This window comes from Sander lucioperca, chromosome 6 (assembly GCF_008315115.2).
Source record: "Sander lucioperca isolate FBNREF2018 chromosome 6, SLUC_FBN_1.2, whole genome shotgun sequence".
In the NCBI taxonomy this organism is placed as follows: Eukaryota; Metazoa; Chordata; class Actinopteri; order Perciformes; family Percidae; genus Sander; species Sander lucioperca.
In genome coordinates, this window is record NC_050178.1 from 12,470,900 (window position 1) to 12,485,981 (window position 15,082).

Sequence of the window (15,082 nt, forward strand, 5' to 3'; positions counted from 1 at the left end):
ATGTCGGAGGCTACCACAAAAACACATTGGACAAAAATCCAATCAGATTCTTGCAAACGTTTGACAGGCTGAAGAACGGACCAATGGAATAACTGGGAATATGCTGAAATGGGCGTGATCTAGGCTATGTCATCAACTCTAGACGCTTTGTTGTTCTTGCGGGACATAGACGGAAAAAATATTTTTTAATTCGTTGTAAACAACCCGGGTTAAGCAAAGATACCATTTCACATGGTTCGATGTAATCAAACGCCAGCCAATCATAGAGTTAAACCAATGTCGGCTGGTGAAAAGTGGCGTATTTGTTGGACCAAATCATCTTAGCATTGAGCTAGTTAGCTTTAAAGTTAGCTACTCCTGAGGGTGTCCACTGTTCAGATTGGAGCGGAAGAAATTCCAGGCACTGTGAAGAAGGGAAGAAATCTCTGCTGGGATGCCTTACGCAAGTTAGGAGAACATGTATTTTAATGTTCCGTCTGGAATCATGACACTATAAAACTGAAGCATGTGTTCGTTTTACTGATATCAAATTGCAGGGACGATTTGATGGTGGCTTTGTAACAGTTAACGTACCAGTTTAGCGAGTTAGCCACGTAGCTAACGGTACGCAGCCCTCAGTAGGAGGACATTTAAAATGGCGGAGGGCTGGCCCATTCCTTCGGCCCTTGTGTTGATGCTGTTAAGTTTGAGTGCCTGGGCTCTGGAGTCTTGTCCCCCTCCTTGCTCGTGTTCTAAAGGACAAGATGCAGTCCATATTTTGGACTGCAACAGGAAAAGGCTGTCCACGGCTCCTGTGGACCCACCAGATGGGATAACACAAGTGTAAGTACACAACCGGTTAGACGCAAATTTTGTTGATGTAACGTTGACGTTGGTCTTGTCTTGTAACGTTACTAAATCCACAGCACTGATTTGTTGCTCCACCGAGGGATGCACCATAACATACCAGATAGATAGATAGATAGATAGATAGATAGATAGATAGATAGATAGATTTAGGCTACCTACTTAACGCTACTTACTTATATATTACTTATTATTATTATTATTATTATTATTATTATTATATTACTTGTATATTTACTTACTTAATTCATTTATATTTATCTATCTGTTGCCGGGGGAATTTCACGTTTCAAAATTCACGAGCAAAAAACACAAACCTCACTAATATGAGTTAAAAAGAAAAAAAAAAGTAAACAAAAGTATGGCCTTTAAACGTGAATGCATACAGTGCGCAGATGTATATGTACAAATAGATATTGTACTTTGCCAAAGTTGAAGTGAATGTAAAGAATGAAAAGCCTCATGCGATAAGTGATAACGTTGTTCAATATTGAGATATCGATATTATTTGCGATAAATAAACCAATATTAAAGTGTACTCAGTTCTGCCTTTCTGCTGCTTTCAGTATTCTGCTATAATACAACAAATTGCTTGTTGAATTGTTAAACAAATTATACATTAAATTGAATATAAAAAACACCACTGAAAAAGAACGACAGTTACATTTTAAAGTGTAGTTTTCTACTGATATTTTCTTTAAACTAACACAATCTCTAAAGGTTCTTGGCGATATGTCGTAGCCTTTCACGATGTGCTTATTGCGCAAGTTGATATTACAATGCCGATAAAAAAATAAACGATTTATTTTGTGGCCCAAGTAGAACCCCTGAGACAGGTTTATTGCACATTTCCTTATTTTAATTCTAAAGACATTAGTGGAACATTTAAGAATAATGATCATCACATCCAAACTCCTTTATCCAGACACAGAACTTGGACTGAAATATAAACCTTACAAAATTAGATACAGTTGCCAGTTTATTTTATTTTGTACACCTAGCTAAAACCAATGCTCTCTCATATAACAGACCTGCAATATCCTGCTTTCATCAAGGTTATAATGTTCCGTTTTTTGTTGAAACCAGTAAAGGTGTTGACTCACGTTTATGGTCCCTTTGGAGGTTGTAGTTTGTGGTTCAGTTGATTGGTATTGCATTCTTTCCCAAATTTAGTCTACTCTTATTAATATGTAAAACAGTTCATCATCACCAAGATTACAGCCTCTTAAAAGACATCAATATAATCATCTCTTTATCGAAACTGTTGGAACATTATAATCTTCATAATGGTAGCGTTTGTTGCTGGGCTGTTGAATTGGAGTGCATTAGTTTTAGCTAGGTGTCTCTAATAAACTGGCAACTGAATGGAAGTATCAAGCCGTGAACCTGATAAATTCAGTAAATTGATCAGAATTTCTAGAACGTTTTGGAAAGGAGTTGTAATCACCATGGTCTGACTGATGCAAATGGTTTTAATTTTGATGATTTAGTTTGCCCATTTTAATTATTCTGCAGCAGATTTTGTTCAGCACACTTTTTAATATGATACTAATGTTTGTTGAATTTAATTTCAGCACCATGAATCATAATGAGCTGACTGTTCTTCCCTCTCTTGGAGATGTTTCCTCAAATATCACCTCGCTGTCATTGTAAGTATCTCCTTAAGGTTTAGCCTCTCTCAAAATAAGCCTTGAATGTTATTATGTAAAGGCATGCCTCCTTTAAAGTCTTTCTTTCTTTACATGCTTCCCCCAAAGAAAAAAACATTTTTTTTGCAATAATAAATAAAAATAAACACATCTATCTTATGTTAAGTTTAGAACCTTTTGGAATGGTTTGACACTTAAGCTTTTAATGCATTATTTTGTGTATACAAATATACTGTAACCAAAACACTGGTAAGGTACAATTAGGTATTGTCTTTTGTTGCTTAGAAACATATATATATATATATATATATATATATATATATATATATATATATATATATATATATATATATATATATACATACATACATACATACATACATACATACATACATACACACACACACACACACACACACACACACACACACACACACACACACACACACACACACACACATTTACATACACACACTGAGTATACCACAGACATAATATGTCATAGTAACCAGTGTCATTATGACTTGAAAACTATTATTACATATTTTTATACGATTCAGAGTCCACAATCGGATCTCAGAGCTGTCGATGCATCAGCTGCAGCCATACGTTTCCTTGGAGACACTGGACCTGACATCCAACTCAATCTCTGAGCTCAAAGCTGGATCCTTCCCCTCCATGCAGCTGAAATATCTGTAAGTAAAATAGTCTACTTCATTTAACCTATTTTCCATCAAGGAAGGTAGGAACATTGTCTACAAGAATAGCCGTCAATACAAGTCAGTGTTTCAACTAGGTTGACTGCAGTGCACCGCTGCAGAATGAATATAGGGGAAACACTGCAAGTTGAAAGTAATAGAAAATAAAACTGAAAACTGAATAAAACACAAATATTGTATTTTATAGGGTAAAAAGAAGTCTTACATTTAATGTTCTAAAAATAAGGCCTTAAAAGTCTTACATTTTGTCCACAAAGTATTACATTTTGTTTACACTGGTCGTAAATTATTTCCTGTCCTTTTTAGTAGGATTAAATAAATACCGTAATGTCATAAGTAAATGGTATGTGTGTGTGTGTGTGTGTGTGACTTTAAAATGTACTCCGTTTGGTGTGACTTGGATGTTATACGACAGTACAGGTACTGTTTACATCAGTGTTTTTCTTTACGCTCTTGACCGCGGAGTGTCTGCTGTGTGTGTGCGACACATGGATGTATAATAATAACATGGTGTTTTATTTTAAATCCATGGATAGGTGAGAAAGCTCTGGCCAAGCTTGGTGCGAATCAATCAGTTGTCAGGAGAGGAAACAAAACGCAACAAGCTAACGTTAGCTCGTCGGTTAGAATTGGCAAGTGTTTGAAGGTCCGGCCAAAGATGTGGACAGGTTTGTGGATGAGGCTGAGGGCAATGGGGCTGAGGTTAGCACAACAAGAGGATAGATGTGCGAGTCAATCTAGTGCTATAACGAAATGGTGGAGCTGGAAGACCCGACTGCAGGTTCCTCATCAGCTACAGCAACGGAGAGAGATTTGTGTATAAGATGAGGACCATGTCGGCTAGAGGATGGATACCCGAACTGAGCCCGGCCAGGTTCGGACAGATATTTAGAAATGATGTTCGGGTCGGGCTCGGTCACATCAGCGCGACAAGGCACTGAACATTTTAAATTTAAAAAAGCTTATTATGTAGGTGTGCGCCTGTGTTAACGTGCGCCTGTTGCCCCGTGTGCGCTGACGCGCTCATCTGTTGACATTTCTGAGTGCCTTCCTACAGTTGTTTAATAAAAGTGGGCTTTCCACAGAAACAAACGTATGTGTCATTAGTATGAGAAAAAAATAAGATTTTTAACTGTGTCGGGCTCAGGTTGGCTTCGGACATAAATATCTTGATGCTTGTCGGGCTCGGGCCTGGTTCGGTTACTGCTCTGTCGGACGCGGGCCGGACTCGGACAGAAAAATGGATCACCAGGATGAGGAAAAAACACGAAACGAAGGCTTCTTTCAACTCAACTTCAACTCTTTATCCCCGCTGTTATCAATCAGCCTTTAGACGCAAAAGCAGAGTGGGATGGAGTATTGAAATGTTTTAATTAATTCAAATAATGTTACATGGCATGGATTTAGCTTTATATGGCTGTGAAGTTGGCATAAAATATCATCATAAGTGATATTCAAAAGGCCTTAAAAGTCTTAAATTTAACTTGAAGAATCCTGCTACCCTGATTTTACTAATAGAAAACATCTAGCATCTTAACTAATGTAATTAATTGCAGAAACACTTGTCATAACAGTAAACCAGTTTACAATTGGTAGAGTAATGGTATAAAAAGGGAAACGGGGCTCTGTATAATACAACAGTAAGGTGACATAGCAGTTATATCTATCTATCTATCTATCTATCTATCTATCTATCTATCTATATATATCTCTCTGTACAAAGTATTACAGAGCACATATTTAAGCAGAGCAGTACTATACAGTGCAAGGCATGTCCAAGTAGTAATCATATCAGAGCACAAAAGATAAGTTTGTTGTTGATAGGGAAGCATCCTTTTGTAGACCAACAGGCTCTGCGGCGCCTCCTCTTGTGGATATTCACATACAGTAGGTATTACTAGTGCAAACAGTCTTCTCTTTCCTGATTTTGGTTCAAATCTTTCTGTTCTTTTATCTCAAAGGAATTTGAGTAATAACAAGATCAGCGTCCTCGAGCCTGGCTGCTTTGAAAACATCTCCAGTTCCCTGCTGGTGCTGAAGCTGAACAGGAACAGATTAGCTGTGCTGCCATCCAAAGTCTTCAAACTTCCACAGCTTCAATTCCTGTAAGTATTGGATGATGTGTTTTTGGTGCAAAACTAAAATCATTTAAGATTTTAACAGTTGGTACTTGGCAGACAAATTTGTGGATTTTAATTCTGTTGTAACAACTCTTAAGTAGCTGGCTGAATTTACTGTAAACCCAATTGAAAATGTTTGAGTGGCTTTAGTTTCTTTTGGTATGAATGTACTTGGTTTAAGGAAGCTGTTCCTTACTCTCATTTTAGTGAAATGAAGCGTAACAAGATCAAGATAGTGGACAGTCTGACATTTAAAGGGATGGAGTCACTAAGGTCACTGAAGATGCAAAGGAACAGCATCACTAAGCTCATGGATGGAGCTTTTTTTGGACTTAACAACATTGAAGAACTGTAAGTACAACGTTGTAGACTCTTCTTCAAAGTGACATTAAACAGTGTGTTTATCAGCAATTGTGGAACAGTACAGTGTAATGTATTTTAAAGTAGCTATAAAGATGTCTGTAAATGCACAAATGTAGGTGGGTTAAGGAAAACACAAAAGTAGGAGAAAACCTCACAACTTATTCTGCATTTTCAGTATCTGTCATGACATTCGTCATGCTATTAGTCATGATTTTTTTTTTCTGGCAGATTTTTCAATAAAACAAAACTTTTTCTGTAATTAGTTATTTTTGTTAATGCCATTTTGTTCATTCCATCTGTGTCTCAGAGAGCTGGAGCACAATAACCTAACAGAGGTCAACAAAGGCTGGCTGTATGGACTGCGCATGCTGCGTGTCCTGCGGGTCAGCCAGAATGCTGTCGGCATCATCCGACCAGACGCCTGGGAGTTTTGCCAAAAGCTGGAAGAACTGTGAGTGTGTTTGCTTTACAGCTAAAATCCCTATGCAGCTAAGAGTCCCCACTTTCTTTCCTCAGCTCCGGGCTTTGAAATTCATTCTCTGTGCTCAGAGGAGTTATGGTATCTTGCTACAGTACTGCTGGGTGGCGGAAGCTGATTCAGTGCTGTCTTTCCTCCCAATTTATGAAAATGCCTCATTTTAGATAATCATTCTTAGAGAAGAGTCCCGCACACTGACCATTATGCAAGCAATCATTTATTTAGAAAAATACAACGTTTTGGTCCTAGACCTTCATCAGGTAAATTCACACATTCACCTCAACCAATAGTTTGGTTGACTAACCAGGACCAATCAGGTCCGGCACTTGATTGACGTCATTCATTCACAAAGTGGTACTCCCATCACGGACTGTGAACAGGAAAAGGCAGAAAAAATGCCACTCAGTACATTTAAAAACAATGGATAATCAGACCAGTTATGTTATAGGCTCATGATCAATGCATTGTCATTAGCCCAATATTTTAGGACACAGTCCATTCAAAAGTGGATCATTACATTGGTTAAATTACATTGTAGCAGTCCATATGCACCTGTACAATGAACAGTTCCTGAGGATAAACTAATAAGGAAAAAAACAAGGAAAAAACATCAAATTAGCATAACATGATAATCATTCTTGAATGTGGAGTAACATTAACATACAAGACTAGTGTTCCATAAAGAACTTGGTTGAACTAATGTTTGTCAAAATCTGGTTGTTATGTGCAGAGACTTGTCCTTCAATCATCTGACCAGACTTGAGGAGACGGCCTTCGTAGGATTAGGTCTCCTGGAGAACCTGAACCTCGGAGAAAACTCCATCATCCATTTGGGAGAGGGAGTGTTCAGTGGCCTGGCAAGTCTGCGCACCCTGTAAGTGCTATGCCTCAAAGAAATCAGTCTGAAATATGTGTTACCTATTTGATCTAACAAGTGTAATTGAGCACAGTATGCAAAATATAACCCTGTTGACATGTTCTTGGCTCTGTGCATTCTCATGAAGGCTGCTGACTACAGTAGGTCTGTTTGTTTCACTCGTCGTGTGTAGTTCTAGTCCGTTTCCCAAGTAATCCTAAGTAGTTTAGAGAAATAACAGTAGAAATTGCCAGTATTTTAAGTCTGCATCCTCTAATATAGTCTTTGTTGCCTTCTGATCCTGCTCGTCATTAGTCGTCCGTTTAGTCTTACACCAAACCACCAGAATCCTGTTCTCTTGGTTTTGTGTCGTGGCATTCGCTCTAGGCATCATGTTGATTTCAAATGAGTTGAAACTGGAAAAATCTACAGTCGAGTTCTGCTCACTCACAGGAGAAGCAAGCATAGGTCTCTTACTTTTAGATTTGAAACCACTTGAAGCCTTATTACCATGTGCAAACACCTACAATCTCAGATTTCTAAATTGAATATTTGAGAGGCAATATACTATTAATGCTGAGTCCATGTCTTCCGTGTGAACCATTTACTGTATCGAAGGTTGTTGTAATATGGGGGGGGGGGAGTAAACTGGGCTCCCACTGTAGCTGAACCAGAGGCTGAGAAATGAAGGTTATTAGATTTGTTTGTCGGTGTGTGTAGAGCAAGACTCCTTCTGGTCTGGGATTTGAGTTTGTTTTATATTTTTTTTATCAACCAGGGATTAAATAATACCAACATATATTATGCTCAACATTTCAGTGTCTACTAAGCATAACAACAAATGACAAACAGCTCTGGCTTTGTCAGGGATGTTCTCTCTTGGGTGTTGAATACAATTTAAATATTTTGCACTGCTCTGTTTATTAAGTTAATGGGAGTTATCTGTAACAATAATGCCCTCCTACATTTATGCACCCCATATACGTTGCTGCTTTTACCCCTTTCCATTCACGAAATGTGTGCGCTTGCAAATTATTAGACGACCAATCTAAACCATATTAACACCACCACAAAAGTTATGAAAATACTGTGTAGCTAAGGCTCTGAGTATCGGCCTAATTAAGCAAATATGCTTTTGTCATTGCACATTTACCTGCAGAGTAAAAAGTGTTGGTAAGGGAGGAAGTTGTGAACTCATTATTTGCCGCTCAGACTTCCACTTAAGCCACTGAGCTGCGATGAGAAAGGGGTCATTTATGGGAGCTTGACCATCCTGGGAGCATTCATGGGAGAGGGGAATTGAAGAGTGTAACCAGGCATGATGAAAGAGAAACAAAAGAGCCCATGACCATCCTATAAACACAAGGCCTCTCTGTGTTTCCAGTGGACCCATGAACTGTCCCACTGCTAAACAGAGCCAATTAATTTCCCCTCCACAGCCACAGTGCAGATAATGTGCCCTCTCTGTGGTCTTCTTAAAAAACAAAACAAAAACTTTGCAGGAGGAGTCATCACATCTGCAGTCTGTAGTGTGTGCTTAATATCTAAAATGTGACTCTTTGTTTTTCAGGGATATCCGCAATAATGAAATCTCCTGGGCCATTGAAGACTCCATTGGTTTGTTTAATGGAATGAAGAAGCTGAACACACTGTGAGGGCTCTCAGATTGTACACATATCGATAGATGGGAATATTGACAGATTTATAATACAAGTAAAATATCTTTGATTTAGACTTTATTTTTTATTTTTATTCTAAATTCTTCTAAATTCACTCTGTTTCTGGGGAGAAATGTTTCTTGATAATGTGAAGCTTTAATCAGATAGGTCTGTTTGTACTTTACAGGTTTTATTGTGCTGTGAAATTGTTCCTGTTCCTAGTTTATTCTTAACTTGCATTGAAAGGTTGGACAAATGTCTCAATTTTGCCTGAAGAAAAACTGCTGACTCAGTGGTTCCAGTGTGCAATGAAATGTTAGCCAGGAGCAGGTTTTGTGGTAACCGTTTTTACTGAACATCATGTTAATTTCTTTAAATTCTTTTTTTTTAAAGGATCCTACAGCAGAACAAAATCAAATCAATCACTAACAAAGCGTTTGAGGGCCTGGAGGAGCTGGAGCACTTGTGAGTAAAACCATCGCACCCCCCTGTTACACTCCACAGTTATACTCATCGTGTCTCAGAAGGATCTCTTGTTATTGTTGAATGATTAAAAATAGAAGGCTTTTTTTTTTTTTTTTTTTTTTTTTTTTTTTTTAAATCACTGTGCTGCTGCTGTTGTCTTATGCTTGTGAGATGTGATGCCATTTTGATCAAATCACATCGTAGGCATGTTTAATCCATATTTCTGTCCACTCTGCAGGGACCTCAGCAAGAATGGCATCATGTCGATACACCCCGAGGCGTTGTCCCACATGAAGCTCAAAGTGTTGTGAGTAGACACTAAATGAATCTTAAAGCACATTTGGAAACCAGCTCTTCCATGGGTTATTGTTGTTTCTTGACTGATTTAACAATATTACTTTCATAAAAAAGGTGTATAATGATTAAGTAATACTGCAATTAAAGGATATAATTAGCATTTTTAATAAGTTGAGCCCGGTTGTAACCTACTCTAGCTTTAGTAATGAATGGATAGGAGCACTGAAACTTTAGTTTTGAGCCTTTCGTCCCATTCAATGTTTAAAATGATGTGTAATTGCGGAAACATCAGCTTGTTGTCTTACCAAAAACGTAAATGTATTGCCGCAGTTGGACAAGCAGAGATATGTGATTCAGCATTTGAGTTGCAGCATCCTCATCCTTTTCTTTAGGTCAGCTGTCTCCCCTGCCTGTGAGGAAAGACAGTGGAAATGTAAAGTCTCCTGGCTGTTTTTGAGGTTTTGATCAGCCCATCTTAGGAGTGTCTCAAGCATTGGCTAATGAAATGCCCCAGCAGCTGTCAAACTCAGTAAATATATCATGACTCTAGTCCTATTAATTAGTCTGTTGCTTTAATAGAATATAGCACTATTTGCTAGGCGAGTGGCTAAAGTGGCTTTGCCTGATAACTTAGCTACAGGAACATAATGGTTACGCCCCTGTAATTAAGATTTATTTTAGGTTTAAGTGTATTAAAACATGGTTGTGGAGGCGTTGTTAGCAATTAATTAATGTTCCCGTCTTTATTAAGATCATTTAAAGGTTGCTTTTACACCTGGAATTCAGCTCCAATGGTTGGTTGTTTTTTCTTTTTTTGATTTGAAAATGAAAACCCTGATATATGACTTTGGATAGTGGCCATGCTTAAAATATCCTTATCCCCTTTCTATATAATGAATTTCGATCATTCACAATGTATTTTTTTATAGTTGTGTATAGGTGCTTGTTGTTGTTACTTAAGCAGCACTTGATATGTTGTCATATAGCCCTGTTTATATTATTTAGGTAAATTAAAACTTTACGCACACTTTAAAGGTCCTATGACATGGTGCTCTTTGGATGCTTTTATATAGGCCTTAGTGGTCCCCTAATACTGTATCTGAAGTCCCTTTCCCGAAATTCAGCCTTGGTGCAGAATTACAGCCACTAGAGCCAGTCCCACAATGAGCTTTCCTTAGTATGTGCCATTTCTGTGTCTGTAGCTATTGAGGAGGAGAGAGGGGGGGCAAGGTGGAGAGTGGGGGTATGGCCTTGACCAACTGCCAGTTTGCTCGTTTGAAAGCCATGATGTCTCTCTCTTTCTCGTGGGTGGGCCAAATTCTCTGGGCGGGCAAAGCAGAGAAAGGGGAGGTAACCTTCCTCCTTATGACATCATAAGGAGGAGATTTCAGATCGGCCCATCTGAGCTTTCATTTTCTCAAAGGCAGAGCAGGATACCCAGAACTCGGTTTACACCTATCGCCATTTCTAGCCACTGGGGGACCATAGGCAGGCTGGGGGAACTCATATTAATGTTAAAAAACCTCATAAAGTGACATGTTCATGCCATGGGACCTTTTTAAGCAAGTAAAAGCAAGTTTGCTTTTCTAAAAAGGTAAATCATCAATCGCTTATTGAAATGTTCACAAACACATTCTGGAAATCCCAAGTTCATATTTATTTGTTCAGTGGGTTCATCTGATCCTTTTATCCCTACAGCAGTTTGCGGATTCCATCATCTTATTTTAAAATGACTCTTCTCATGTCTTCCTTCATTACCTTTCTGTCCTCAGTGTCCTGAACACGAGCAGCCTGCTGTGTGACTGCCACATGCAGTGGTTGGGGCCTTGGCTGACTGACAGCCAGTTCCAGCAGTCTGTCTCTGCTATCTGTGCTCATCCTGCCAGCCTACTTGGTCACAATGTCCTGTCCATCAGCCCGGAAAAGTTTGTTTGTGGTCAGTACCATTTTATTTTTTTTTGTTTTAAATACTGTTCCCAGTCTGATCCAATATAGGTACTCTTCATCTTCATCATCTTCTTCAATCCATGGTCCCATGCACGAAAACTCACCAAACTTTGCACATAAGTCCAGTCCAATGCTAAACTTAATCAGTGCGATTTGTGTGCTGATGGTGGTGCTACAACAGCCATTTAAAATTCTAAACTATGCAAAAACTATGCTCTGCTGTTACCTTGTAGCAATTTGGAAGTCCATTACTCTACTTTTTGCAAAAACTGTAAAACGTCTATCTCCTCCCACATGTTTGTTTCAATTAACACCAAATTTGGGCAACTTCATCTTCAGACTGTCCTCCACAAATTTACCATTACAATTTTTGATTCATCAAAAATTTAGCCCACAGTGCATTAAAACATTTTACTTCATACAGTAGTGTAAACAAATACTGGAAAAAATTCACAACATTCGAAGATCATTGTAGATTTGGTATGCGAAATTTCTGAATTCTATCTCAAGGAGTGAATTAAATTTTTTTTTTTTAATTGTCCCCATCTATGCGTTGCAGTCAATGCAAAATAGAGCATCTTTAAACACCAGTTTGGCATTTATTGATCTTAAGTAAGAAAGAAGAAAGTAGTGAGAATAGTTGAAAAAGTGAAATGACATCTTGATCAGGGACACATTGACTGATGTTCACCAGTGGGATTCAAACCAGGATCTCCCACACCAAAGGCATGTGCCCTATCCACTACACTATCATCTATAGACCATGAATGTTCCTTTAGCACTTATAAAGCCTGTCTTTGATCATTAATCACCACACCTGCTAATGAGTGCGAGACAGTGTGAGAGAACCGTAGGTTCTTTATGTAGAAATGTGTGGTGAAAGTATGGAGGGGCTGAAAATGTTGGGAGCTGAAGAAAATTTGAAGGATTTGAAGCATGATCTCATTGACTTCAATGTTAAAGGAAAGTGTTAAAAAGCTTAATATTTTAAAAAGTATAAATAGTAGAAAAAAAGTTGAGGAAGTTCCGTCATTAGCTGAAAGAGCTGAACATTTTAAAAGTTGAATGGTTTTAATAGCTCAACGTATGCTACGGAGAGCCAAAAAACGTACGGAAGAGGGAAGAAAAACAAGAAACAAACAGACAGAGAAAGACAGACCGAGACAGAGAGAAACAAACAGAGAGACATGGACAGACAGAGAGAGACAGAGACAGGGAGAAACAGAAACAGACAGAGAGACAGAGAGACAGAGAGAGACAGAGACAGGGAGAAACAGAGACAGATACAGAGACAGACAGAGAGAGACAGAGAAAGACAGAGAGAGAGAGACAGACAGAGAGAGACAGAGAGAAACAAACAGACAGACAGAGAGACAGATACAGGGAGAAACAGAAACAGACAGACAGAGACAGGGAGAGACAGAGAGAGAGACATAGACAGACAGAGAGACATAGACAGACAGAGAGACAGAGACAGACAGAGACAGACATAGAGAGACAGAGACAGACAGAGAGAGACAGACAGCAGACAGACAGCAGACAGACAGCAGACAGACAGCAGACAGACAGAGAGACAGAGACAGAGAGACATAGACAGACAGAGAGAGCCAGAGACAGACAGAGAAAGACAGAGAGAGAGAGCGAGAGAGACAGGCAGAGACAGACAGAGAGAGACAGACAGACAGAGAGAAACAAACAGACAGACAACAGACAGAGAGAGACAGAGACAGGGAGAAACAGAAACAGACAGACAGAGACAGGGAGAAACAGAGACAGAGAGAGACAGAGACAGACAGAGAGAGACAGAGAGAGACAGACAGACTCGGGGTCACACTAGGGGTCATGGTCACTTTCTGCGAGATCCAGTTTCCAACTCACACTGTAGATTTTTTTCATGGCAAACATGTTGACATGTCATAGTAGGAAAAGCACAGGTGTATTCAAAACCATTAATGATGGCTGCATTCCACTTAGGAGAGGCCCTGGTATTGTGCATGCTGACTCAATGAAATAGCTTACTGGGACACTTGATGGAATTGAGCCATCTTTAAACACAAGAAATAAAACATTACAACAGATAAGATGTTTTCTGTGCCACACAGGAGACCGTTTTGGGCTTTAGCAGAAAAGGGGGAGGGACTGAGAAGTTGTTGATGTTCAAATTTGTTGGCTAAGTCCTGGATCTTCCCAGTCCTACCTACAGCACCTTTAAACCAAAACTACATATATTAAAATCATAGGATTTATTGATTATTCCTAAAACAAAAAAGTAAACTGATAATATCAAATAATTCAAGTTTGTAGCTGATTTGACAATAACCAGTGTATATTCTAAAGCATTTCTTCTTCATAAAACTTTGAATTGCAGCTGTGTTTGAAAGGCTCTGTGACACTAAATAAACCTGTTTAGTCTTAAAGTCTAAAGCTACATGAGACTCGTAGTAAACCTGCAAAATCTCCCTGAAAGAAATGCTCTTGTGTTGTTAATTTCATTATTTTCTTTGGATGACCAACATGTACCTCCAGACAAAAACCTATATTTAGTATATTATATTTAACATATAAAATAATTTGAGCTAAGTTATATTTTGGGGGTTCAGGATGCAAATGAGCGTTTGTCCCCTGATTTATACATCAAACTATATTACACATGACTGTAGTGCAACTTAACATTTAAACAACAATAGACTAGCTCAACTTAACCAAATTTCCTCAACAGCAACTAACTAGGATTAATTAAAGAAAACCACAAACAAGGTCCTGGTTTTATACTCACGGCAAACGAGCCCCCAACTTGTTACGACCGGCTCACAGGCCACAACAAAACAGGGAGATGCACAGCAACGTAACAATAATAAAGTGACATTTATTAAATAATGATGCAAACAAGAGAACGATGAGGTGTGATTGTCAGTATCAGTGATGAATGAAGGTGTATGGATGTAATGGAGAATGTGAGGTGCATGTTGTCAGTAGTTAACAAAGGGAAAACTCAAACAGAGAGAAAACATGTTGGTGTGCAGTCGGGAGAATGCGGCCGCCTGGTCTCGGGGCAGGTGGGGTTAAATAGTCTGGGAGGACCGGCCAGGTGATCACAGTCATCTCATTATCTCCTCCGCTACACCTGCAAGTTAACAAGACAAACCACAGTACACATGTACGACAGGCCCAGGGCCGTCACACCAACAAACATCATTTTTATACATTTATTTTAAAAGATTATTTGTGTAGCTAGTGTTTGTGTGTATGCAGTAGTTATTATATAGTTGTGAGGAATAGTTTCAGTTTTCTCACATCGCCACAGGACGTTTTTCGGGGGTGGCGGCAAGAAGCTTGCGCATAGGTGAGGATTAAGGTGAGGGTGTGGGTGCGCAGACCTCACTCCCACCATCTTCACTCCTACCACATGGACTCCACCTGTGCCTGTCCCCAGGTGCAGGTTTGTCTTTGGGGTTTGCTCCCCTAGCCACTGTACCCTCCCGAGGTAACCCACGTGGCTGTGGGGTTGCCTTCTTCCGCCTTCCCAGCCGTTGTGGTGGTTCTCACACCAACATCTTCCGCCTGCGCTGCTGTTGGGGTCTTCACTATTTACCCATAGCTGGGGCTATTTACCCATAACTGGGACAGTGGTTGACGGGCATCAGGGCGTTTCCACTCACCGATGGGCCTGCATGCCACGTCTCT

At 39.2% G+C, this 15,082-nt stretch overlaps 1 protein-coding gene across 1 annotated transcript in view; it reads left to right on the forward strand.

Moving 5' to 3' along the window:
• The first annotated feature begins 100 nt into the window (after nt 1-100).
• Nucleotides 101-15,082, forward strand: part of lrig2 (leucine-rich repeats and immunoglobulin-like domains 2) — a 33,406-nt gene continuing 18,424 nt past the window's right edge. The window contains exons 1-11 of the mRNA XM_031301967.2: nt 101-822; nt 2,421-2,495; nt 3,056-3,190; nt 5,176-5,319; nt 5,542-5,685; nt 6,005-6,148; nt 6,906-7,049; nt 8,602-8,682; nt 9,083-9,154; nt 9,393-9,461; nt 11,224-11,387. Coding sequence (XP_031157827.1) covers nt 635-822; nt 2,421-2,495; nt 3,056-3,190; nt 5,176-5,319; nt 5,542-5,685; nt 6,005-6,148; nt 6,906-7,049; nt 8,602-8,682; nt 9,083-9,154; nt 9,393-9,461; nt 11,224-11,387 — 1,360 coding nt within the window. The 5' untranslated portion in view covers nt 101-634. The remainder of the gene's footprint in view (nt 823-2,420; nt 2,496-3,055; nt 3,191-5,175; nt 5,320-5,541; nt 5,686-6,004; nt 6,149-6,905; nt 7,050-8,601; nt 8,683-9,082; nt 9,155-9,392; nt 9,462-11,223; nt 11,388-15,082) is intronic.